General features: G+C 41.6%; 1 protein-coding gene across 7 annotated transcripts in view; it reads left to right on the forward strand.

Moving 5' to 3' along the window:
- LOC122972692 (microtubule-associated protein 4) overlaps positions 1-25,273 on the forward strand; it is a 121,827-nt gene that overhangs the window by 79,432 nt on the left and 17,122 nt on the right. For 6 of the 7 annotated variants that reach the window (XM_044339943.1, XM_044339944.1, XM_044339947.1 and 3 more), the window contains 2 exons: positions 21,324-22,393; positions 23,904-24,155. In XM_044339943.1, coding sequence (XP_044195878.1) covers positions 21,324-22,393; positions 23,904-24,155 — 1,322 coding nt within the window. Of the gene's footprint in view, positions 1-9,535; positions 11,238-21,323; positions 22,394-23,903; positions 24,156-25,273 lie in introns of those variants that run through there. The other variant, XM_044339949.1, reaches the window with a different exon arrangement.

The following is a 25,273-nucleotide window of genomic DNA, read 5'->3' on the forward strand; positions in this document are numbered from 1 at the left end:
CCACAATCACTTTCATTTTCACTCTTCACCTACATGTAAAACTCATCTCTTGAAAGAGTACTGACATTTAAGGACTCACAATGGACAATTGCAAATAATTGATGCTGCAGAACCAGAGACATTGTCTTTGTATCAAAACCTGGTGCCTACATTACCCACAAGGCAGCTGGACCATAGACATTTTGTTTCGGTCATGTTTAGAAATTTAAAAAAAATGATTTTGAACACATACAAACTCAAAAGCTAGGACAGCGACAGCTGCTATGCATCGTAAATGAGACCTGGCTTTGCAGCCCAGTTCCCCCTCTGAGATAGAGAGATTGATTAAGTGCCTGGCTACACTACAAGCTTCAACTTTATGCAAATGTCCTCTGATGTGGTGCGAGTGAAAACCAGCGTAAGCCAATCACTCTCGTTTTGATTCCTGTGGAAAATGGAAGCACAGAGTCGAGACTTTTCAACACCCACCTCCTCTACACTCAGACCCATTCTTTCCTCGGGTCACATTATCCAAAAACACAATATTGTTTTTCACTGTTATGCTGATGACACCCAGCAACTAGAGCCTAATATTTAAATTATTATTAATATTATTATTTGGACCACCTCCTCCTTATCTGGGCATCTAGTTTCCTTTGATTTTTAGAGTCCCACTCAGCACTGAGGTCCTCAACTGCACCTAATATAACCTTTTGTTTTCCTCTGCACTGTGAAGCAGTTTGAATCAACCCTGTTGTGTTTAAAGTGCTATGAGTAAATGAGTAATGAGTAAAGTGATGTTAATTTGTAACTCTCTCAGTAATAACCATGACGCAGTAGTGACCGTATGTTGCAGACCATGTTATCATTATGTGTTGCCATGACAATAATGCACCGAAGATTGTCGCTGCTGAAGTCTAAAAAAACATACACAAACTGGGCTGACACTCATGAAGCTACAGTTATATGTTGTGACATAACACGTAGATGTAGAAAGAGCAGATGGACAGCAGCAGGCACAAGTCTGCCTCAGTCTTCGTGGTAGAAGGTTCTGGAAAGTGAACGCACTGCAGTGGGACGCAGTCAAAAACTGCAAAACTTCCCCTTTGCAGCATCTTAATTATACAAAACAAGTAGACGATATAAGCACTGGTGCATGTCTGCAGCAGCCTGTGGAATACGGAGATAGCCTTAAGTAGCACGCAAGGCAGTAGAGGAAAGAGGTGGAGAGGAAGGAGGAGGGGAGACAAATGATACAATGTCTTGACTTATAATGCCATCAAAGAAGAGTCTGAGCTGAGCACCAGACAATCACGCTGCACACACCTCACATTGAGCTACGCAGAGTTCAAATTCCTGGCATGTGTCTGTCAAATTATAATGTATCAAGAGCCTCTCACCATTTGTAGTTTGCTTTAGAAATTGAAAAATGTCTTTGAAAGGGAGGAGGAGAGTAAAATAGATGGGGCAGAGACTGAGCTGTGACTGCTACGGAGATAATAGAAGCGTGCTTTGTATCTGTAATGGAATGCTGCAGTGTATTTCTAACCTGCGACTGTCTGATGAGTGTCTGGCTGTGACACAGGTTGACTAATCCAGACTAGAAATGAATTGAAATGCCACCTGAGGCTTAATATAGAGCTGACTTTGTTTCATTAGCAGACTTAGATTGTAACACTAAACAGCAGCAACTGATGAAGGTATTATATTCTCATAAAACATGTAAAAACACAGAAAATATAACTTTAGATATTGTTTAAGCTTCACTATGCTGTATCTACATTCCCAGCTGCCCTCTATTATTATTTAAATACTACAAATCCACAATTGGCTCATTAGTTTTCATCACATTTTTGAAACAGGCTGTATGAATAAATTAAGTAAATAGTGACAGGCATGGCAGCTAATAGTAGTGGTTACATATATGGATGTCAAATTTTCCATTTTCCCCGTCGTTCTTTATTCTGTAGATTAATTTCGTCTCACTCAGCATGGACCACCATCCAATTAGCCTTTTGGGAGCCGAGCTCCACGTCTACGTCTGTCCATCATGGCCGACAGACTGCTCGCCTTCTGGGGTAATGAGGGTGATGATAGGAGGAGGAGAAAACTGTTGGTGGATGTAAATGTCTTTTCATGTGTGTATAAGCTTATGTGAGATGAACATTTGATTATGGTGGTGCATGTTGTAAACACAGTCAGTGTGTGTGTGTGTGTGTGCGTGCGTGTGTGCCAGACGTTCAGAGAGAGCAGTGGGTTGAGTACTGTAGATATGGCTAAATTAGCCAAAGGCTCCAGATTCATTCATTATGAATGATGAACTGAGATCAGGCAGTTGCAGCTGCTTCATAGGGAATAGTAGAGCTGCTGATTATTATGTCATTAATTAATAAAAATGAATGAGACATCGTCTCCTCTTTCAATTATGTGCTGTTTAGGCAAATATAGTCTCCATGTCTTGCATAGTCACCAGGCAATGCAAGAAAATACACGATAATGAATAGCAGATGGATGAAATAAACTATTAATGCAATGCGTTGGGCAGATGGAGGCTTTGTTTTTGTAGGATGTAAGTTGATTAACTTGTGAAATCAACATAAATTTTGTTTGTTTGTTTCTTTTCTTTTTTATTTGTGCGTGTGACATTTAGGAGGGAAGGAAGGAATTTTATTTATACAGCACCTTTCAAGAGTAGAGACATCACATAGTGCTTCACAGAAGAAGTAAAGCATGAACATACATACAGACATAAAACACAATAAAAACAAAAATAAATAGGAAATAGAAAAATGACACAAAGGCAAGTCTGAACAAATGAGCTGCTTTTTAAAGTCCAAAGGGAGAGAGTTCCAAAGTTTAGGAGCCACAACCTCAAAAGCACAGTCTAGTCTTTAGTTTGACACCTAGATGGAGGAACAACCAGCAAACCCTTATCAGAAGACCTCCTGTTGTCGGGAGACTGGACTCTCAAGTTCAAATTGCAAAATTCAAACTTCCGAGAAAGTTTGAACTGTACTGAGTCTCTTGTGTCCTCACACTAGATTTCCTCCATATACCTCAGCTTTTCATTTGTATTAAATATACTGAATATGATACTAGTTACCATCCCTCCTGAGGGAACCACTATCTGTACTGTGTGTCTGCATGTGTATGTACTATATATGTTTGTATGTTTCTCTGCACGTATTTGTCCATTATTATGTGGATTAGTGTTGCACAGATCCCCACTCAAATGAAATTCATCTCACCATTCTTCAGACAGTGGTTAATAAGGAACTACTTTCTTGCCAGATGTCTGTAATTAATACAAAGACACCACTGACTGAAGCAAACTACTTGGCCTGTGGCAAGAGGCAGAGTAGATTAGCATAGTGGAATACCCTCCCCGGGGTTTATAGCATATTTATAACCCTCCCCCCTTCTCCTACACACACACACTTCATCTAACATCCCTCCATCAGCTCCTGATTCTTCATACGATACCCCCATCATCACAACCAAACATCCCCCCGAACCATTTCCCCCAACCCCCCTACGTGGCTTGAGCCGGCACACTGATGAGGATCCAGTTGCCATAACAACAGGAGGCAGTTGCTTTGGCGACTAATGGGAAGAGGGGCCACAGAGGAAACAATGACTGTTTAGTGAGGATGGGGGTGTTGTGATTGAGCTATAAATAGACGTCACTAAAGACTGTCCATGTCTCCATCAGCCCCCCCTGCTGAGATGATCCTCTCCTCTCCCTCCACACCTGTGACCATCACCTCTTCTTTCTATTCCTGCCTTTCAGAGGTGAATTAGCATGCAGGAAAAAAAAAAAACCTGTGTGTGTTCAGGCCACAGCAAAGGAATTTCTCACTATTTACAAATGGCTTTCTGCCTGGCAGTTTCAGATATATGCATGTGTAGCACATTCTCGTCACATCTTTCAAGATGGAGAATGTCCTTTGAGTCTAATTCAACTGACTGAAACAAGAACTGAAAGAGACAAGACAAGAAAAAAATGTCTAAGGAAGAAAAACAATGTTTTATTGTGGGAAACACACCTGTTTCCTGTCATTTCCTCCCTTAATCAATGAAGCCATTTAAACATGTTTTCGCTCTTTTAATGGCCACTGCTTTTGTCTTGTCTGTATGCCCTCCTAGTGGCCTGCATGGGTTATTAGGCACAACGCTTCTGTCACCCACTGGGATTATATAACGCTTGTATTGTGTGTTTGTGTGTGTGTGTCTTTTCCAGCCAACCAGTCAGACAGGATGAGGTCATCCAGTTTGTAGGTTATGTGTGTGTGTGTCTGTCTGTCTTGTCCCCATAGGACTTAGTGTCAGTTTTGTACTTCAAGAGGCAAGCAGACAGGAAGAGAAGAAGTTGGGTAAGAAGAAAAAAAAAAAAAAAACTCGACAGATGTGACAGACAGAGGCAGCGACAGTACACCGGCCTCCAGCGTGTCTACCCACCTACCAGTACCTAACTGTCTATCCACACCTGCCCATCTGTCTGACCATCTGTGCAGGTGTGATGTGTAAAAGTGACAGAGACAGTGATTCTGCAGTGAGTATGGTGAGGTTATGGAGGGGATCAGGGTTTTGTGATGCAGATAGACAGGTTGGAGAATGGGACAGGCTGTAGTTGATGCGACTGTACAGTGATTGAGGCGGTTGGCATTTTGGTGGAGACATGCTTTTCAACAGTGTTGACAGGGTGCCTTTTTGTGGTGTCCAATCTTGTATGCGTCATTGGGAAATGTTTTAGATTGATTGTTGCACTGAAGGAAGGAAGAAGGCAACTCCAATCTCTTGTGAACTTATTGGCTATGTAGTTTATCAGACTGTATAGGTAGTTTATCAGACTGTATAGGTAGTTTATCAGACTGTATAGGTAGTTTATCAGACTGTATAGGTAGTTCGTCAGACTGTATTGGTAGTTTGTCAGACTGTGTAGGACAACAGGCAGGTAAGGAAATAGGCTTCAAGTGTTGTGTTTGAGTCATGACACTTGCTTAAGTCATTATTTTATCTTTTTATCGTCAGTAATTCCTCTGTAGTGACCAAAACCAACAATTGATTGAACCTACTAAGAAGAAGTCTGATATAGTTTATTAGCTGCTACAGCTTTCTGGTTGTGCATACACTGGTTTGTGGCATCAAAATCTTCAAAATACTTTGGCAAACCTTTGACCATGACCAGGTCAAACAGGCATCCCTTGGTAAAAACCACAAAATTAGCTCAAAATGTAGCTGTTCGAATTCTAAAACAGCAATCTGCTGCCTGATTGCTAGTGACACACCCCCTACTATGCATCTCCTCACACTTCCTTGTACTCAAGCTCATGGTGGGTCACCAAAATACCAATTCTGCGTGCACAGCGATGAAAATGCCACTTCCCTGGAGCAAAGCTCCACCATTCACTGTGTGCTGTCATAACAACAACAGAGCTCTTAGTGTCCTACCCATTGTTCTGCATTTATGAACATGGTCAATCAGATGGAAAGCTTTCAGAAGCGTCTAACCAAACAGAACCGACAGACTTCCACCATTGCATTAAATGTTTGCACAGCATGACCTCTGCTCTGCTGTGAACACTGAACACATTCATTGATGCATGATTATCAGGTGCAAGACTAGACACAAATTATTACTTTACTATTACTATTACTTATTATATCTTTGTCCATTTCTAATTCCTAAATACATTTAGACTTTTGTTTTTGGCAAAGTTTTTGACTGTGGCTCAGACTGAGATTTCTCAACAACTCTTGCACAGATTGCCATAACATTTCAACAGACATCCATGGTACCTAATCCCACCAACTTTAATGATCCCCTGACTTTTCCTGTAGTGCTTCCATGGGTTTGGCATGTATTGTTCAGAGTTAAATATCTTGACAACTATTGGATGGATTGCAGTAAAATTTGTCTTTGGCCTGCCACAGAGAGGTTATGTCTTTCCCTTAGTGTTGTTTTTCCACTTTGTGTGCTATTAAATTGTTTGCTTTTCCTTTCAAGTGGCTTCCCACATCTTCTTTTCCAGTGCCAGCTTGGCATGACTGTGTTTTCCAGTGGGAAAACATGGAGTGAACACAAAGCTCCTGTTCATTTACTGTTTTATGAAGGAATACTTCCTCTGAGTATTGAGGCTACTTTCATTTAGTCAACCGTTAGGATTCCCTCATCTCCATAACCCTGTTCTATTGTTGTAAGAACCACTTTTATATGAACCGTGAGAGGGTAAATATTAATGTACCTTTAGGATTATGATTTGCTTTCAATTAGGTTTAGTTCAGGAGGTAAGGCTAGGGATGGTCCCTATAGGACACATGCATGAATGCATTGGTGAACCATCCACTGTACTTAATTGACATTCAGTGCAACTGCTTTAAAGCACTATGAAACCCACAAATGAGGTAGAAAAAGACTTTTCAGAATCTTTTGTTTATCAGACCAAATAGGAAGTGAACAGTGCAGTGAATAAAACCTGACAGTAGCTTTGTACCCTTTAGCCCTGAATCTTGTCCTTTTCTGTCCTGTGATGGTGTCTGGAGGCGACATGTGTACCCTCACTAAATAGCCACCATCTTCATTCCAGTCCAGCTTTTCTGTTTACCCTCACTTCCTGCATCCTTTGTTGATCTTTTTTTCTTTCACCTTCCTCCTTCTGTAATCTCCCCTTCTTTTCTTTCTCCTCACCCCTTCATCTTCACTTATTACACCTACATCTTCTATCCATTATCCTTGCTTCTGTCCCCCCCCCCCCCTCATCTGGTTGCCCTGATAATTTCGTCCCTCTCTTCCTCTCTTCCTCTTTTTAGCTTCCCGTGATGCCCTACTTACATCCAGCACTTGGTCCTCATATACTCTTTCTATTCATCCTTCTTTTCTGCTTAATGCCTCCCTCTTTCTGCCCTTATCTATCAGTATCTCCTCCTCACCCTCTGTCCCTCCATCCCTGTCCCTGTTTGCCTGTCTGCCTGTTACAAATCATTGTTTTCTGCCAACGTTCAACCTTCAGTCCAAACCGACAGCCACAGGAACGCCTGTAACCGCCGGCTGTTTTGACTGGGACTGGACACACACACACACACACACACACACACACACACACGGCTCATCCCAGGACAACAAGCCCATCCCTCTCCCTTTTAGCGCACCTCTTACTGTCCCATCACATACTGACCATCACATTAAAATGCATGCTGGGTAGACTCAGATGATCCATCTGTATATTGACGTGTATTGACGTGTATTTAATGTGTGCAGCCAAACACATCTGTAATACAATAAATACATTTTAAGTGTATTTCTGTCTCACTCCTAAGTATGTTAATAGCTTGTCTGACATTAAAACATAAAAACATTGAAATTACCTTCAGAATAATGACTCACATGATAGATTGATAATAATCTAGATTTTCCCAGCATTAATTCCATCAATACAACATCACACTCACTACTTTATTGCTCCAAGTTTCTCTTTTTAACAGATACACTGTTCATTCACTAATATATTTCAGCTGTTTCTACTTTCTTTGTCTTTTGGATTGCTGTTCAGCTACTGTCAACCAAACTCCTGCAGATGTTTCACATTAAAAGCCTGTCTAGAAAGCGAGCAATTATGCCCTTTGTAACCCTTTTTAATGTGAAAGATAGTTTTGTAGACAGTACCTTAGCACTGGTGAAAAACACAGGTAAAAAAAAGAACACAATTCCTTATTAAAAAGAGAACCTCGTGTTTGTGGAATGATTATACTGATGGAATTATTGCTGTGGAAATGCACGTTATCCTGAATTCATCAAGTCAACAGGTAAACGTGGCAAAAGTGTTGAGTCTGCATTAACATAAAAAAACATAAAATTCAAACTGGAGCAGATTAGAAAACATGTCTTGAAAGATTGAGATATTATAAAATATAAAACCCAGCTTCTCTCGGCAGGTGAGGTAAATAAAGGAGTCTGCCATTTTGGATTTATTTATTTCAAGCTCTTGAGGTGTTGTTTCCAAACATATAAATAAATAATTTACCGCCATGACTCAGTGCATCATTAACCACCGCAGAATACCCGGCTCTCCTGGAGTTAACCGACAACCTCTGAGAAACTGAACATTTTCAACAAGTTGTAGCACACTCAGTTCCTGCTAACCGGTTCATTCATCACCGCTCCAGGAAAAAGTTTGCTAGTTTCCTGTAATTTCATCGTAAATCACAGTTTAGGTGATCAGGAAAACAGAATAAGTGGAAATGGAGCTGAAAGCGTTTCTTCATGAGATGCTGAGCAGAATTTCTGTTAAATGCTTACAGGCTGGACTCGGTGCACTCGACTGAGTCGGCCAATTTGTGTGTGTGTATGTGACAGTGTTTGTGCATGTATAAGCATGTCTGTCTCTCATGAATGCTTCTTACATGCTACGTGGCAGAATGACTACTCAGATGCATAGACTGCGTTTGTGTGTACGTGTACATATATGTTAAGGCGTGCATGTTTTTTGCGTCGCTTGCACATTTCTGTGTTTATCAGAGTGTGCGTGGATGAGTATGGTTGGAGTACGAGGGCTAATGGAGTGTGATTCTCTACAATGTGACCAGATTCAGTCTGACAGACAACAAGGTCTTTTTACCAGAGGCTTTACTTGTCATCCATCTTCCATAACTCCATTTCCTATTTTCCCCTCCTCTACTTCTTCTGCCCTCTCATACTGAGCACACCGATTGGAAACACTGGAAAACACACTTATTATCTGACGCTGCTTAGACCATCCTGCACATACGCATATAAGAATGTTCAAGAACTCTCACGCATTTACGCTCACAATTGTTTTTCATGCTGTTATTTGTTTCGTTCTCACAGCTCCTGCTGTCGCCCTCCCTCATTCGATCTGTCCCTCTGTCTTTCTGGCTATCTCACACTCGCACATGGAAGAGCAGAGGTTGTCTGCAGCCTTACAATAAGGGGCCGTTTTTGTAACAAGGTTTTACAAAGAACTTGAGAAAGAGACAGTAGTCAAGACCCCCAGCTTTAATTTTATGTTTACATTTAGCACGGCATCAGGTCAGACAGACGAGAGGAGCTAAGAAAGAAGTGGAAAAGTGTTTTAACAGGTCAGACAGCAATACATGTTAGCCAGAAATTAATTGCATTGCAGACTGATACAGAGTGTGTGTATGGGCACGCACGCTTGTGTGAGTGTGTATGATTCGGATTGGTCTTGAGTTCAAATCCACTCTCCCCTCGAGGTGCCTTCCTCAGCCCTCGCTCAATCCTCCTTGAGGGGAAGACAGACCTGTGTGTGTGTGTGTGTGTGTGTGTGTATGTTGTGCTTTTCTCTACGAGACAGAATGAGGGAGAAAAAAAAGGGTCAAGAAGAGAAAAACGTGGAGTGAAAGAGAAAACTAAAAGGGGAGGGGGATTACTCACTCCACCATGAGGGGCGGGATTTGGGAATTGGCAGTAGCCAGTTGGCAGCCACAACTGGGTCACATGACGAGTGCAATAATCAGTGAGAGAGAGAGAGAGGGTGGGAAGGAACGAGAGAGAGAGAGCTGCACATTCAGTTCACGCTCAGTGTGTTTGAATTCAGAGCAGAGACACAGCGCAAGAGACTCCACACACACACACGCAGAGCACACCTGAGTCACTGAACGGAAAGGAACAACAGCGCAAGACAACAAAGGAAAGAGGGAGAGAAGGAAAGATAATTGGTGAAGATTACTTTTAGACACCTGAGACTGAGACAAAGACTGACTGTGAAACAAAGAAAGTGGGTGAAAGAGAATAGAAAGGGGAGACAGCATGTCTTCTCTCTCCGATCAGAAGCCTGGCTCTCCTTTCTCAGAGTACAGTGAGTTGTGTAAGGTGCAGTCCCTTTCGCCTACAGTGCCGGCTCAGAGTTGGGATTGGCAGCACCCCTCAGGCATGGACATGGGCACCCCGAGGGGCCTGGTCGTAGGTGGTGGACCTCTGGCGCCAACTGGACTCACAGATGAAGACAAGCTGTGCTTCTTCGAGCAGCCGGGCAGGGGCAGCATGGATGCAGAGTTGAAGGTGCCAGGCAGGGTTGGGGGCGTGTCAGGAAGCACCTCGCTGGGTAACGCATCGCTGGGCAGTGCAGGAGAGAGCCCAGACAGCCCTCTGTCCTCTTCCCCATCCCCCTCCCCAGCTTCTCCAGGCAGACTACCCTCTGCCCTGGGATGTGGGAACACCAGCAGGGTCTCCCTGCCGCCGGTTCCTGGATCCCCAGCCAGACGTATGGAGCTGTCATCATCCACGAGCACAATGCCTCCACGCTCAATGGGAGCCTCACTGATGGAGGCATCTCCAGTAGATGGAGTCTCTCCATCTGAACCATGGAACAACTCCAGTTTTGCTGAATCTAGCCCAAAGGTCGCCATGCCCCAGGTGGCCCCTAACTACTGCGTTATAGGAGTTGTCAATGACAACCACTTGGAGAAAGGCCACAAGACTGTGGCTGGAGCCGGGGCAGCCCTCGGGGCCCAACAGTTGTCTGAGGGCTCCTCAGGGGACAACAGCGAGGAGGAAGAAATAGAAGAAGGAGAGGAAGACTTGGAGCCCTGTCTCATGGGGCGAGCTCAGCAGCAGAGGAAGGCTATGCGGCGTGCAATGTCCGAATGTTCCCACCTGTCGGTGCCCACCAGTCTAGAGCTGCCTGATAAATACCCAGGTGGAGATGGAGCAGGACTAGACCAGCTGGCATCACCAATGGGTGGTCCACGTCGCTCACCGCACTCCATGAAGCGCTCTCTGACCGTCGCGGAAGATCAGCCCCCAACCCCACCACCTACTCTCTCTGCAGCCGGCACCACCCACATTGACCTGCGGCAAGCTCCACCTGAACCTCGCCTCTGCCTCTCCCCGTTCTCACAGCTGAGAGACAGCAATGCCGGCTTCCCTCTCTCACCACTAGAGGCCCCGACGGAGGACTTTAAGGCGGAGGAGACAGGTGGCATTGTGCTTCCAGTGCCCCTTAGCCCCAAGGGAGGGTTCAGCAACATGAACACCAGCTCTGCACTATCTGTAGGCTCTGACTCTGAAGGTGAAACTGTTGGCAAATCCAACATGGCATCCAAACATGCAAAGTTCGATGACGATGAAGAGGATATTAAACTCAACACTGGTGCAGGTGTAGACTTTGGAGCTGGCAACAAGTCAACAGTGGCAGGGGACATTGACGGTGACCTTGCCATTGGTGGCTGTACCAACCTTGGCTTGAACTCCAGCACTAACCCCTTCATCACAGTGGATGGTAGGTGGAGGTCATGTTTGAAGTCTCCATCTTTTATCTGTGTTTGTTTGCCAACTATCAAAGTTGACTGCCAAACATGTTGATAAGAAGAAACTAAGTTTTTACTGTAGGTTTACTTTTTACTACCTGCAGTTCTTCCTGCAGGATGCTAGAACTATGTAGAACCTATATGGTTTGCTAATACTATAAAAGTTTTGTGAATATGAACATGCAGTAAATAAATCCATAGGTTTGACTTTTGAGGTTTCCAACAATTTAATTAATCCTTGAAAACTATGGGCCACCCACAGAAAAGGTGTGGGTGTTAAAGGGTTAAAGTGGGTGCAGCGTGTAAGCAGGCAAACAAGCAGGTGAAATAAGCGAGTGTTGTTTTTTGTTGGGCTTCTTGGGGCACATAGAGGAAGGAAGTCTTGCTGCCAACATTACCAAGGACTCTATTCAAAATGCATCTCGGTACTATTCTTATGATCGAGTCTTATTTGTATTTGTCGGTGCTTTGGTGTATTAATGAATGCTATGACTATTCATTCATCAATACACCAAAGCATCAATAATCCAAGACAAATACAATAGGAGAAGTCGAACAAGATCACCAAACAGTAAGATTGAAACATAAGAGTAGTATTGAGATGCAGTTTGAATAAAGACTGCATCTCAGTTCTGAGCCAGATTTGTTTTTCTGGTCGGAGCTTACAAATGACTCTGGGTCAGGGATAGCTGCAGAGGCAGACTGAAAGGAAGGCTGTAAGACGGTGCGAGAGACAGAGAGAAATAGAAAGAAAATCTGCATTCCATGATGGTAGTATCTGTCTCGTCTTGTTGGTGAAAGAGTGCCTACTTTAGATACAGATCGTCCACAAACTGTGGTCGGAGTATGTGAATAGAATGATTTAATAGTGTGCCTCAGTTTTTGGATGTGCGTGCACACAGGTGGCTGTGTTCCTGAGCAACTGTGCCTGTCTGTTCTTGTGCTCATGAATGTGTGATGCGGCACAATGAGCTTGTAGCATGAGGTTATATAGTAACTGACTCTCCAGCTGACATCTGTACGCAGGGTCAAGATAACACTGCTCATTATGTCTGATGGGGGCTCCGTCTTTATCCAGCCTCGTTTTCTCTCATGCTTCATCCTTCCCATTTTCTGTTTTTCTACTCTGCCGTCTCTTTCTAGCTCTTTCTAATGCCTTCCTGTTTCTATGAATGCTCATTAGATTCTTGGTGAAGACAGACAGAGAGAGCCAAGATGGCTGAAAGCGGGTCACGGTCACGTCGAATGATGAACATTGCCAAGTCAAAACGAGGTCACTGACTGGAAAGTGTGGCCAGTATGGTGCTGCTCTCTATAATGACCTTCTTTCTGTCACTTTGTCTCCATCTCACACTTTTTCTCTCTTCTCTTTTTGTCCATCTCTTTGTCTCTTCTTTTTTTCTCCCCTCTCGCACGCCGTGGTTGCTTTCGCCACAAAGCCAAGAGTGGCAGAAGCTGCCAGCCTGGCCACTGAAGTATTAAAGGGCCAGCGATCTTTATTTTCTGCCACCTGAAGTCTAAACAGAATCATGGCAGAGTCATCTAGCCACAGGCTCTGTTTGCTTTCTTGCCAAGGTTGTGGAAAGATTTCTGTAGCTCCTGTTGTTCTAGGAAACCTTTTATATGTGCACAGGATAAAGCATCAATGACTGTTAGAGTTTTCCCTAGTTCTCTGAGAAAAAGACTTTGGAAATACATGATCTCCACCAAACAGGGATGCAGTGTAGACAATGCATGCAGCTCTATTGTATGAGCCTCTAAAGCAGCAAATGTGCAGTAGTGTATACTGTATACTACAGCTCAGTCTTAGCTCAATCTCTCCAGAGGGGTTGTGGGAAATAATGATAAGCAGATTTGAAGGAGAGAAAGAATTGGGTGGGTTAAAGAGAGAAAACAGGAAATTAAAAAAAAATGCACGGGGGAAGAGATGTAGATGACTGTATAATGATGGAAAACAGGAAGTCCAGGATTTGGTGGAACCATGCTTGGATGGATGGGGAGGGCATAAAGAATAGAGGGAATGAACAAGAGAAGAAAAGTTAAAAAAAAAAAAGAAGAGAGAGGAAAGGGTTTTGGGGGAAAAATGTAGTTCTGCACAAAGCAGAGATTCCACCAGTTTAGAAAGAGGATGTTACAAACAAAGTTAAGGCAAAACCGTCCATCAGCTCGCGTTTCAACAGACACAAAGCAGAACCCACGCTAAACATCCGCCCCGAGTCAGTGTGAAGATCTACTGTCATGTCAGATTACTTTTTGTCTCACAATATTTTACTGGTTTCAGGGAGATTTTCAGCCGCCTTCACTCTCAAGATCAAGCAGATAATTGTCACATAATGTTCCATTCAGCACAGTGATTTGGACGTTTTCTTCCTGTGTTTGGTGGTAGTAAATAGCTTTGAGACGTGGGCATGTGTTTGGTTTTGCTGATGGTTGTCACGGTGCTGAAATGCAGCGCTGTCTGCATATGTGTTTGCTGCTTGTTTGTGCATATTATTTGTTTTCGTTTGTGTAAATTGATTTGTATATTATTCATATTATTGTGCATTCTTGCATTTATGTTGATACACTTGGGCATGTAGTAATCTTTTAACCCATTGAACATTAGATTGCCTCCTTTTGCATCAAAATGTCTACAAATGTATTGAAAAATTATGCTTCCCATAAGTTCTTGCATCAAAATCAAATCTAGACCTTTTCTTCAGTATCAAAAGTAACCCTGGTGATTGTTGTCTGTACATCCATGGTTACAGAATAAACAGAATAAACAACACGACTTTTCATGCTGCAAATTGGCCACATTACAAAGAAATGTTAAAAACGAGGTTCAGGTGACAATATGAATGACCCAAGTATGGAAATGTTGATAACAGGTAGTCATACCCACAACTTGGAATATAATTATCCAAATAGCATTAAGAAAACAATAGAAGTGACAAAATCAATAAAACTATCAATATATATCTTTATAAGTATCTGAATGTGCCGTTAACATGGTTCTTGTATCTCGGAACTTACTTTCTCCTTTATTCATTCATTTACAGATAGTTATACCTGTGGATATACAGGTTAAAAAAACAAATTATTTCAAATTGCATTCACCAAAGAATCCTTTAACCTGTATAGCAACCACTCACATGCCAAATGATGCCTCCTCTGAGTAGCCTAACCAATCCTGAAATTATATAGCTTGCAAAAAGATACAGTGGTTACATGAACCTGTAAACAAAGGGAGTGAAAACAGCATGACAGCCTATAATTCAAAAGATTCAGCAACTACACTGCAGACTGATGTAACTATATCATGACTGAGCTTCCAGTGAGGCTCAAGTATCTCTAATAAGATGTCAAAACAAAACATCTCACACTTCAGATGGGACAGCGAATCACGAAGTCCACTCTATAGTCTGTAACCACTTCACAACCCCTTTAAAGTGACCAGTGTGTTTGATGTGCTACCAAAGGGCGGCGATGGAGTGTAGCTTTCACTTAACTGAGAGTGCTGTTGTCAAGGCAGACAAACTCCACTCTACCATACAGCTTCAAGTGTTGCAGAGCAAAGAGTGACAAGCTTTTAATGAGACAGTGTCTGTAGCTGATTTACGTAATCCACTTGAGGAGTCTCAGGAAGGCTTTAGTAATTAGTCCTGAATAGTTTATTAGTCGTGGAAACCTCAATCGATCAATATTTCATCTGAAACACTGTTTATTTTCTTTGATTCCCTATGGAAGATAAAAATTATGAACATAATAAATGATTCTATTGCTTTTCATGATTCCACATTAATATCTTCAATAGTTAAAAAAAATACATCAATGCACTGTAGAGTGCAGTCATCCAAAAAGTCTAAAGAGACTTGCAAATTCTTCCCAAAAAGAAGCAAACAAGTGTTTATAGTTGAAGGACTCTCTTGCGCTTCAGCTACTCCACAAGCGGAGGTTGGTGCTCACAGAAAAGGACAAATTGTAACAAACAGTTCAATGGGCCATTTCTCACAGACTGCACCCAAAGAAGACCCTGGAGCACACGATTCACTTTAGCAACTTATTAAGGTGCAAACGACTAATGTTTTGACACGCAATGCTTCTTCATCAGAGTCAAAACCTGTTTGTGTATGCATGCCTCACAAATGAATGAATCACAATTATTGCTTCACAGATTCCAGACATGTTATTTTATAAAACTGCGTTTAAAAAAATATGAGACAGCTTAAATAGCTTTATTAATAGGAGAGTAGAGTCATCATATTTTAGCATATTAATAAGACAAGGGGAAAAAAAACATGATTTGAGGCAGTGCTCTTTAGGAGAGTCCAGGCTTAACAGCCCTAAATGAGCTCTAAGTGTTATTATGATGCTAATGAAACCCTCAAATGAAGTGGCTCAGTGCACCCAGATGCTCATTGTTCTCTGCTGTCCTGAGCCACATATTATACAAGAGTTAAGCAACCCGGGGGCATCCTGGTGCCTCAGCAGCTCTCCTAATGCAGCAGGTTGAGATCCACTTAACAGCCTTTGCAGATTACCTGTGTGGATTTACCACTGGTGAGCAAAGCTTTAAATCACTTGTACATACCATTTCAAAATGAATCTCTTTAATACTTCTCATCAAGTATTTCTCAAAAGATGGCCACTCTTTTGTGAATCCAGTTGTGGCTTCATTCACCAAAAAACAGAGATTTTTCTCTCAAAAATATCTGATGTGACTTTTATATCCATATGGTCAAAAAAATTCTTGTGTAATTTTGACCACACTCAGGAGTTATTAGTGAATATTCCTCTCAGTAATGCCCCCATCGCCACCTGACAGTACACCCTCAAGAGACACTGTTTGTCTGTGATTGATGCTTCCAATCACAAGCTCCGTCAATAATTCATGTCCCTCACTAGGGAGTTGAATGATTGCTTTTTTGTCTTCCTCCCATCATTACTGGATACTCACCACAGATGAGTCCAAAGATGTTTTCAGTTCCCTTTGTATTCAAGCTGTGTTCTTTGAATGGCCTTAGCTGCTACATTTTGCTGATGACAAATTTGTATGAGGTAGATTGAAAAGTTAGATCAGAGAGAAAGAGCGATGAGCCAAGCGATGGCCATTTCAACTGCAATGATGACGCTTTTATTTGCAGTTCTGTCTGGGGTTATGGCACTTGTACTCGCTGATGTTTTTGTCTTCTGTGATGACGTCTCTTTCAACGGTGATGAAGTTAAACACAGCAGCAGCAGCATCTTTTTGTTAAATAGATATGATGAAGACCTTTTCGGTTGTTAAAAGCACAATGACTAAAATAAAAATGTGACATAAGAGTCGACAGCCATGCCAGCGGCTCTGTGAGGCTGTAATGAGGCACAGTGTTCCTTTGAGCTAAATGTTAACACATCTAAGTTTAGCACGTTAGCATGATAATATTTACTGATTAGCACAAACCCGAACTACAGCTGAGGATGATGGAGATGTTATTAGTTTTGCAGGTATTTGGTCAGAAACCGAAGTATTATAATGTTGACTCGAAGATGGGCCTAAAAGAAAAGTGAGAGGATCGTCAAAGTCATTAAGAACTATCCTCTGGTAACCATGAATGTCTGTACAAAATGTCCATCCAGGAGATGTTGAGATGTTTCACTGGATAATTGAAAACTTTGATCTGCTGCTGGCGCTTCAGGAAACATCAGAGGATCACCAAAGTCACACATGTTCAACCTCTGGGCGCCATGGGTATCTCAAGCAAATTTCATGCCAATTCATACAGTGGTTGTTGAGATATTTCAGTAAAAGCCAAATGTACCAACCAGCTGATGACGCTAGAGAAGAAGTTAGCAAACTCAGAAGGACTCAACCTCTGGAGACCATGAATATCTGTACAAACATTCCTCTCAATCCATCCAGTAGTTGTTGAGATATTCAGTCTGGGCCAAATTAGCGTACTGACAGACCAACAGAATGACATTGCCATCCCTAGAGCCATGTCCCTAGCATGGCTAAAAAGTGGACATAGACAAAGGACCAGTGCAAAATGAAAGAAAGGAACAGCATTGTGACAAAGAGTCACACAGGAAAGAGTGTGAGAGTGTGTAGGTTGAGTGTCACCTTCCACTGTTTGCTTAAATGAAGCCGTTTTCACCAGGCTTTGGACAGCTCTGACAGATATCAGATTTCTGCCCTAATTAAAGGATCAAGTTGATCTCCTGAGCCTCTCATTGTTTAGTGTAGAAAATGAAGGCCTTGTTTGTTCATTTTTTTTACTTCCATTCCTCTTCTCCTGTTCCCTCTCCTTTGTCTTGTCACGCTTTATTTAGGTCAGCATTTTTTTTCTTTTATGTAGTCATATTTTAGTTCACCTAACTGTGTTTACTCTAGTCTGATGTTTGTCACTATTTCAGATCCTGGGTGGCTCGCTGTATATTATATAAGGCATCTGAGCTAAGAATGTCATGTCATTCTAGTCAAGGTCTTACACCCCGATTCCATAATCTTTACTCATCCTTCCCTTCAGTCTTTGTCTTTCTCCCTTTGCCTTTCTCCTGTTCTTTCTCCATTTGTTGTCAGCTTTCTATCTTTTTGTCCCTGTTGTGTTTGCTTCTCTCTTTTTCTCTTTGCTCCTAAATTACAAGTTAGTTGTAAAGGCCATTATTGGGATGGTATGATTTTCCAAAGCAGCCATAAAACCGAAGCTAATATAAAAGAGAACAAGAGAACAGATAAAAAGGGAATGCTGTAAATATTCCTCATCGACTCTGTTTTTCACCTTTGATTTCCCTCTCTGTCTTTCTCTTGCTACTTTTCTCTCTCTGTCCACTCACTCATCTCTTTATCCACTAATCAATATTCCGCACGCTGATTCTCAAATATTTGGCATCTAAGGCAACAACTCTCTCTTTCTTTGCTCTTTCTCATCTTGTCATTGTCATAATTCTCATTCCACTGCTCTAACAAAGAGCACTTGATTCATATGGTCTCTGCTCCTTTTGTCTCCCTTGTCCTGTTTGGTACAGTAGGTGATTAAGGCTGGGAGAGAAATCAGAGGTTATAAAAGCTGAAAGGAAAAGCGGATAGACCAGTGGGTCAGCACCATTGTGATATTTGTGTTGGCTTAAGTACACAATAAGGCAGAAGGCAATGTCAGCATTTGAAGGTCAATTCCAGTTAATTACAAGTAGATTCTTTGCTATTGGTTTGTTTACAACCTCAAATATTTAAATACCTCGTACATACACATGGTTATGCAATATTTTCTGACATAACAAGTTGACAAAGATCACCTAAACAGTCCAGTTAATGACTGATGGGAGCACTGTGGATTGTGGGACATTGAATGAAGGATACACCAGTTTTGTCTTCCAGATTTGTACATAAGAAGGGTACATTTTTTAGAACCTTTGAAGTGGGACAGATTTTGTCAGCCCATTATGACACATTCAGTTTAAAAATGTGGACCTCAGAGGATCCATCCCTTAGAGTGGGAAACAGCTAGAGTCAGTAGCTCTGACTGTGTGCAGTTCACCCCGTTCTTGGGTCAACATCACCTGAGGTCAGATGATGCAGATGTTTCATTCAGTGAGTCAACCTAACAGAAATAATTCTTTTGGCTTGTTTATGTATAGCGTGATATTTTGGTTTAGCTGGGCAGCAACATCATCTAGATTCATAGTTTTTTTTTATCATTATTCATTTCAGTGGGTCAGCTGTGAAATATTCAAAGCATTTTACAAACGCTGCCTCTAGTACAAACATCTTGAATTTAAAACATTACTGTTTTCTGTCTGTGTCCATCAGTGTAAAACCAAAGTATAAAGAATGAAGATGACTACAGACTTTTCTAAAAACATGGTAAAACACCATAGGCACTCTCATTAGCTAATCTCCATGTTTTTATAAAATGATGATTTTAAATAGTTTTAAGAATATTGAAATGCTCATATTTGGTATCTTACCCCAGATACCCTACATGTATCTTGGGGGGAGTACTGTGGGACTATGGGTTACAGGGGGCTTTAACTTGGAGCCAATCGGTCCTTGTATAACTGGAGTTAGAACTGTCTGTATTCTTGGCAAGAAGTCAGTGGGCATTGGGCCTCTGCTTGGGTTGTGCCCTGTCACAGATTCTTTTTATATCTTTTGTGGAGTTTGTGGCCGAGTATGAAGTGGTGGGGATGAGGCCATGGTATTTTGCTAGAAAACTGTGGATTGAGTTAATGCCTTAAGTGAAAGAGTTCTAGTATCTTGGGTCTTGTTCACGAGTGTGGACAAGATGGAGCATGGGATTGGACAGCACATTAGTAGGGATGTTAGCAGTAATGGAGGTGTCGTGGTGAGGAGTGAGCGGGGCCTGAAGGTGAAGCTCTCCATTTTCCCATCAATCTACCTTCCAACCTTGACCTAGGTTAATGAGCTTTAGCTAATAACCAAAAGAAGCAGCTGAATAGAGCTGGTTGAGGTCCTTAAGGCATCTGATACGGATGTCTCCTGGACCCCTTCATGTGGAGGTGTTAGGGGCCTTGGAAGGGCTTTGGACCCCCCAGGAGAACCTGCAGGACATAGCAAGGGAGAAGAATGTCTGGGCTACCATGCTTAGCTTGGTGCCACCAACAGACCCGGATAAGTGGTGGAAAATGGATAGATGGCTGGATTGATGGATGGTTGATATGTTTTATCAACAAACTCTAAAGATAATAGTCATTGGCAAAAATCACACAACCTTTTTAGAAGATCTTATACAGAGTTTCCACCTATATTTTTATGTGAAATTGTACTGATACCAATATTGATCCAGGGATCTCTGAATTAAGATTAGCTGTAGCTAAAAGACAAAACAAAAATGTTTTAGTAGCATGAGCTGTAGTGTTAATTTAGCAATGGAAAGGGATCACTTTTCATTACAATCAATGCCTCATCGGATGGCATTGGACAGTGGAAATGGGTCAGGACAGATGGGGAGAGACAGGAAAGATAAACAAGAGAGGATGATGTAACAGGCTGGTGAATGTCAGGTTTATTGGCCCGTGACTCCTAAAAACCCAGCACCATTTCAAATGGGTCACATCTAAGAAGGAAAAGAAAAAGAAAAAAACAAAGCTTTATAAAAAAGAGAATAGAAACAAAACATTAGTATTGGTAATATTTCAGGGTCCTGGAGACTGTGATGATGGAGTGAGAGGAAGATGGGAGGTTGCAGACAAGATGTAGAACACAACATGTACACAGTAAAGGGATGATCTGTCAAGAGGAGAGAGAAGAAAGAAGAAGAAATGAGCTTTCATGTAAGGGGAGATTAGATTGTGAGAGGGAGAGCAGAAACCCTCTATCTCAAATTATTTCATCTATTGTACTTTTTCAGCCTGCCATTGTTGTGCATTTGTCTTAAGCAGTTGTTGTGGTTGGATGATTGAAGATTATACCTAGCAAGAGCAAACTGATATCTTCTTGTTATCTGTTCTTGTATTTCTGTTTAGCTTGTTTTTACTCAGACATATGTTGAATCTTGTCTGTCCCGGGTTTGTTTAGCACATACACTAGTTATATGTAGATATATAGACATATGTGGAGCAATGTAGAAGGACAGACTTTAAGGATCTGTGAAAACAAAACTGCTGCTTTGGATGTTTTGGTGAATATTCGCTGCAGTGTTTAGTGTTATTAGTGAAGTGAGTATATTTTTGTTGATGGCTGTATGGATGTAGGTCTTTGTTTCACTTTGAATTTCTGTAGTTTTCTGAGAAAGACAGTGTCTGCAGAACTTTTTTTTGGTGATGTGGTCTGTATTGATATTCTGTTTGAGTGTGTTGCTTGTATGTGTGCTGAGAAATTGAAAATGAGTCTGTGTTGGTTATGAGATATGTATGGGAGTATTGGATTTTTGCCCAAGGTCAATGAGCATCTGGGTTTTGGATGTATTGAACAGGAGGTTTTTGTCATGACACCAAGTGACTGCTCTGGTTACCTGTTTCTCACTACTGTGAATGTTGTTATTAGATAAAATTCTATAGTATGAAGACAGCTGTTACTGTAATATGTTGGCATCATGATCTATAATTAAAATCACCTCTGTTATCTTTCTTTCCAGTAAAATCAGACAAGCTGGAGAAGGCAGAGAAGAAGGATGAGAAGCTGGAGGACAATATAAAGAAGGTGGACCTGTTTGACCCCCTGGATAACGTTGAGCATAAGAGCGTGAAGGTTGAATTCACAAGCAGTGAGCCTTCAGTCAAGGTGGAGAGAGAGACAGAGAAGGAAAAACAGAAAGAAACAGAAAAGGAGATGGAGAAAGAGAGGGAGAAAGAGGCTGAAAAGATTAAAGAGAAGGAGAAAGAGGCAGAGAAAATCAAAGAGGAGAAAGAGACAGAAAAAGTGAAAGATAAAGATAAGGAAAAAGACAAACAGCCAGAAAAGGCTGAAGACAAAGAGAAGGAGGCCGAAAAGATGAAAGACAAAGAGATAGAAAAAATGGAATCAATGCAGCAGAAGACAGAAAAAGAGGATAAAATGTACAAGATAGAAGACTCACCAGATGAATGGATGAAGACAGAGAACGTAGACAAGACAGAGAAAACAGTTAAAGTGGAGATGACAGACAAAGTAGAGAATAAAGCTGAGAAAGCAGAAAATGTGGAAAAAGTGGACATCAATGAAAAGCCCAAAATGGAAGACAAAGCAGAGAACAAAAACACAGAGAAGACTGAGAAAACAGAGATGAAGGACGGCAAAGATCAGCACATTGACATAGTGGAAAAGACCCCAGAGCAACAGCCGACACCCGTCAAGCTTGATACCAGTTTTGACAAGCCAGAGATGAAGGCTGACACGGAGACAAAGGTGACAGTAGAGGTGGAAGAAACCAAGAATGAGAAGGCTGACACAGACACAGCCAAGAAGACAGAGAAAGAGGACGAGGTGGAGAAACTGCCGGAGAAACCGTCAGAGAAGCCAGCCGAAAAACCAACGCAGAAGAACGAAAAGGAAGAAAAGCAGGACAAAATGCAGGGTGAAAAAAAGACTGTAGAGAAAAAAGATGACAAAAAGGACAAGGCTGTGAAAGCAGATGGAGGAGAGAAGGCCAAAAAGGCAAAACCTGCGACTAATGGCAGCAGTGCAACACCCAGCAAAGACCTGGCAAGTGCAGACAAGAAGACCAAGGTAGGATTTATTGGAAGGTATAAGGATGTAATGTGTCTGGATTTATTGAAAATAAACTGGTAGGTCAAAGGCTATTTCATTAATATCATATTAGATGATTCTCAGTATTGTAATGGAAGACACTGCAAACTCATGTTCACTTCAAACATGAAAATCAAGGTAAGTTAAAGATTTCAAATGTCTTAAGTACAATTAGTATGGCACAGTGAGTTTTAATCTATAATTTTGAGAACACAAATACAGTGTGGTACAGACCAGTGTGGGCTTCAGTAATCCATAAAAATAAAACATGTCCTCTTCCAGTATATCATGCTTTATTACCCAAACTCTTCATCAAGGCGGTTCCGCTTTGGTTATATTTGTAATATGTCCATTAATTAGTCATGAGACTTTACTTGAAATATACATTACAATGTTGGGCACAGTTTGATTGTATTTATTGTCCATTAATAGCTAACATTAGCTTAGCACTAGTTTGTGCCTACAGGTCACAGAGCTAGCTATGGGTTTCTCTAAAAGATCATTAACTGGCAATGTTTGAAAAACTGTTAGTGTTGTTACAGAATCCCCCAAAACTACCTGGATGGAAAAAATAATCTGTCCACTGAATGATAAAAAGCAGATATTTAGCCTATTTCCAAGTCAAAACAAACATTAGCACGCCAGCTAAAAACGCTCGTTACAGTTTCTGTTGGTAGAGGCTAACCGTTAGCCCCAACACAGACCTGTCTCTCCACTGATCGCACAAACCCTCCATCTAACACCTGGCAAGACAGTAAACAGGTTGAAGTAAGGGAACATTACTGTACTGTAGTAGCAATTCCTTCAGTGTGTTAAAGTAATGCATTATTTGTCTGCCAAACACTGATAAATTCCCATAAATACAAGAAAAGAAAATATAAATTTAGAGTCACCTTTTTCTTACTACTTTGTACACGTCTTTGTTATATACACTTGTTTTTCAGTTTTTTACACCCTGGTGGAAGATATATTTCATATGAACTGTATTTATTGATAATAGCAATGACCAAAAAAGGACTTGTCATATTGTCCCTGTAAAGTCACATGACTTATTGATGTGTGGTATAAAAAGAAACCCGAAACAGACTCTCATATCACCTTAATGAAGGCAAGACAATTGAAAATGTTTGGGGAATAAAGCTGGAGAGGAGTTGTGTGACATGTTGAATTTCGAGGGTGAGTTTTAACAGAAAGCCATTCATTATGCATGCTGCCAAAGCTTCTGTCACTGCTTTTTTATGCATACCACATACAGTAAAATTACCATTGTCAGCCATCTGAAACAACAGACCTGATGCAAATGTTTTATTATTTTTGGCACGTTATGTTTCATTTTTTGTGATCTGATTTATGATTACGTTGCTGCTTGTGCTGCTTACCCTGCTGCTGTTACCATCCATTTTCCTTATTTTTCTTTTTTCCCTTTCCTTTGCTTTCCCTTCTTATTTTGCCCTCCATCCATCCTGTATGTGTCGGTCATGCGTGGCAGCCTGCTGCCGGGGTGACCAAACTGAGCGCCACTGCCAAAACACGGCCGAGCTCTGCGGCTGCCAGTGGTGGTTCAGCCGCAGCCCCTACTAGGCGCCCCACACCCTCCTCCACCACCTCCACCTTAGACAAAAAACCAACCACAGCCAGGGCACCATCCACAGCCGCTGCTGGCCTAAAGCGGCCCTCCACCACCTCTACCAGCCGCCCCTCATCCTCAACCACTGCCACTTCACGTGACATCAAACCCAAGGTGAGTGTCAGCTGTAAGGGCATCTGTCAAAGGCTGCAGAATGCTCAGTTAATACAGAACAATACAAATGGATCCACAAAAGATTTAATGGACACTTCAGCACGCTGGATGCTCGCTAGTCAGCAGCATACTAAAAGAGCTATACATCAAATTCATCAAACTTCAGGTGAAAGTTCATGAAAACACATCTAATGGATTTTGATTTGAAAAAACTTCTTGAAAAAATGGGCTTGGCTGCTGTTAAAAGGCTAAAAATACTGTTCAAATGTGTAGCTCTTATTGGTTTTAGGCTCACAAAAATCTGTTTCCCCCTTCATAAGGGACTTTGGCCATCTGGTCTCTGTGCCTGTTAAACATTCACAGGCTCACAGTTGTGTATTATAACACTCTAATGAGTCCTGGTCAGAGGGTACAACTTTAGGATCTGCAACAGCACGAGCCATTTATGAACTACATTTAAACTGGGGATGCAAGAAAATAGAAGCTGTTTTCCCCAGTAAGTTTACTGCTTTATTGTCTGTTTTACTCTAAATGGGGCCATAATTTACAAAATGAACATCATGCTTAATGAAGAAGACTAGAAACTAGTCATTGCGACTGTAAACTCATTAGGAAAGTGTTTACTGAGGTAATAAATCAAGTAAGAAGAAGGGTCATTTTCTTATAGACTTCAATACAATCAGATTTTTTTTTTGGAGCTAGTGGAGTCGCCCCCTGCTGGCCATTAGAAAGAATGCAGGTTTAAGGCAGTTCCGCATTGGCTTCACTTTTCAGACCTGGAGCTACCTGCTTGTGTGTACTATACATCGTTCCTGATTCGATTCCAGCTGGGGACCTTTGTTGTATGTCGAACCCCTCTCTCTATGTCTTCTGTCTATATCTACATTTCAAACTATCCAATAAAGGTGAAAATACATAAAGCAGTAATGGAAAACATTGCCCGATTTGATCAGTGTCACTACATGAAGATATAAGTTACTACTTTAGCTTCAGGTTTTGTGTGCTGCAAGGACAAATCTCTTAAACTTCAATATTTTTGTTACAAAGTCCCATTGATTCATTGATTGGCCACTTCCTCATGGTATGTGTCCACAAAAAGACCCATCAGCCTTCTGTCC

This window comes from Thunnus albacares, chromosome 21, assembly GCF_914725855.1.
Source record: "Thunnus albacares chromosome 21, fThuAlb1.1, whole genome shotgun sequence".
In the NCBI taxonomy this organism is placed as follows: domain Eukaryota; kingdom Metazoa; phylum Chordata; class Actinopteri; order Scombriformes; family Scombridae; genus Thunnus; species Thunnus albacares.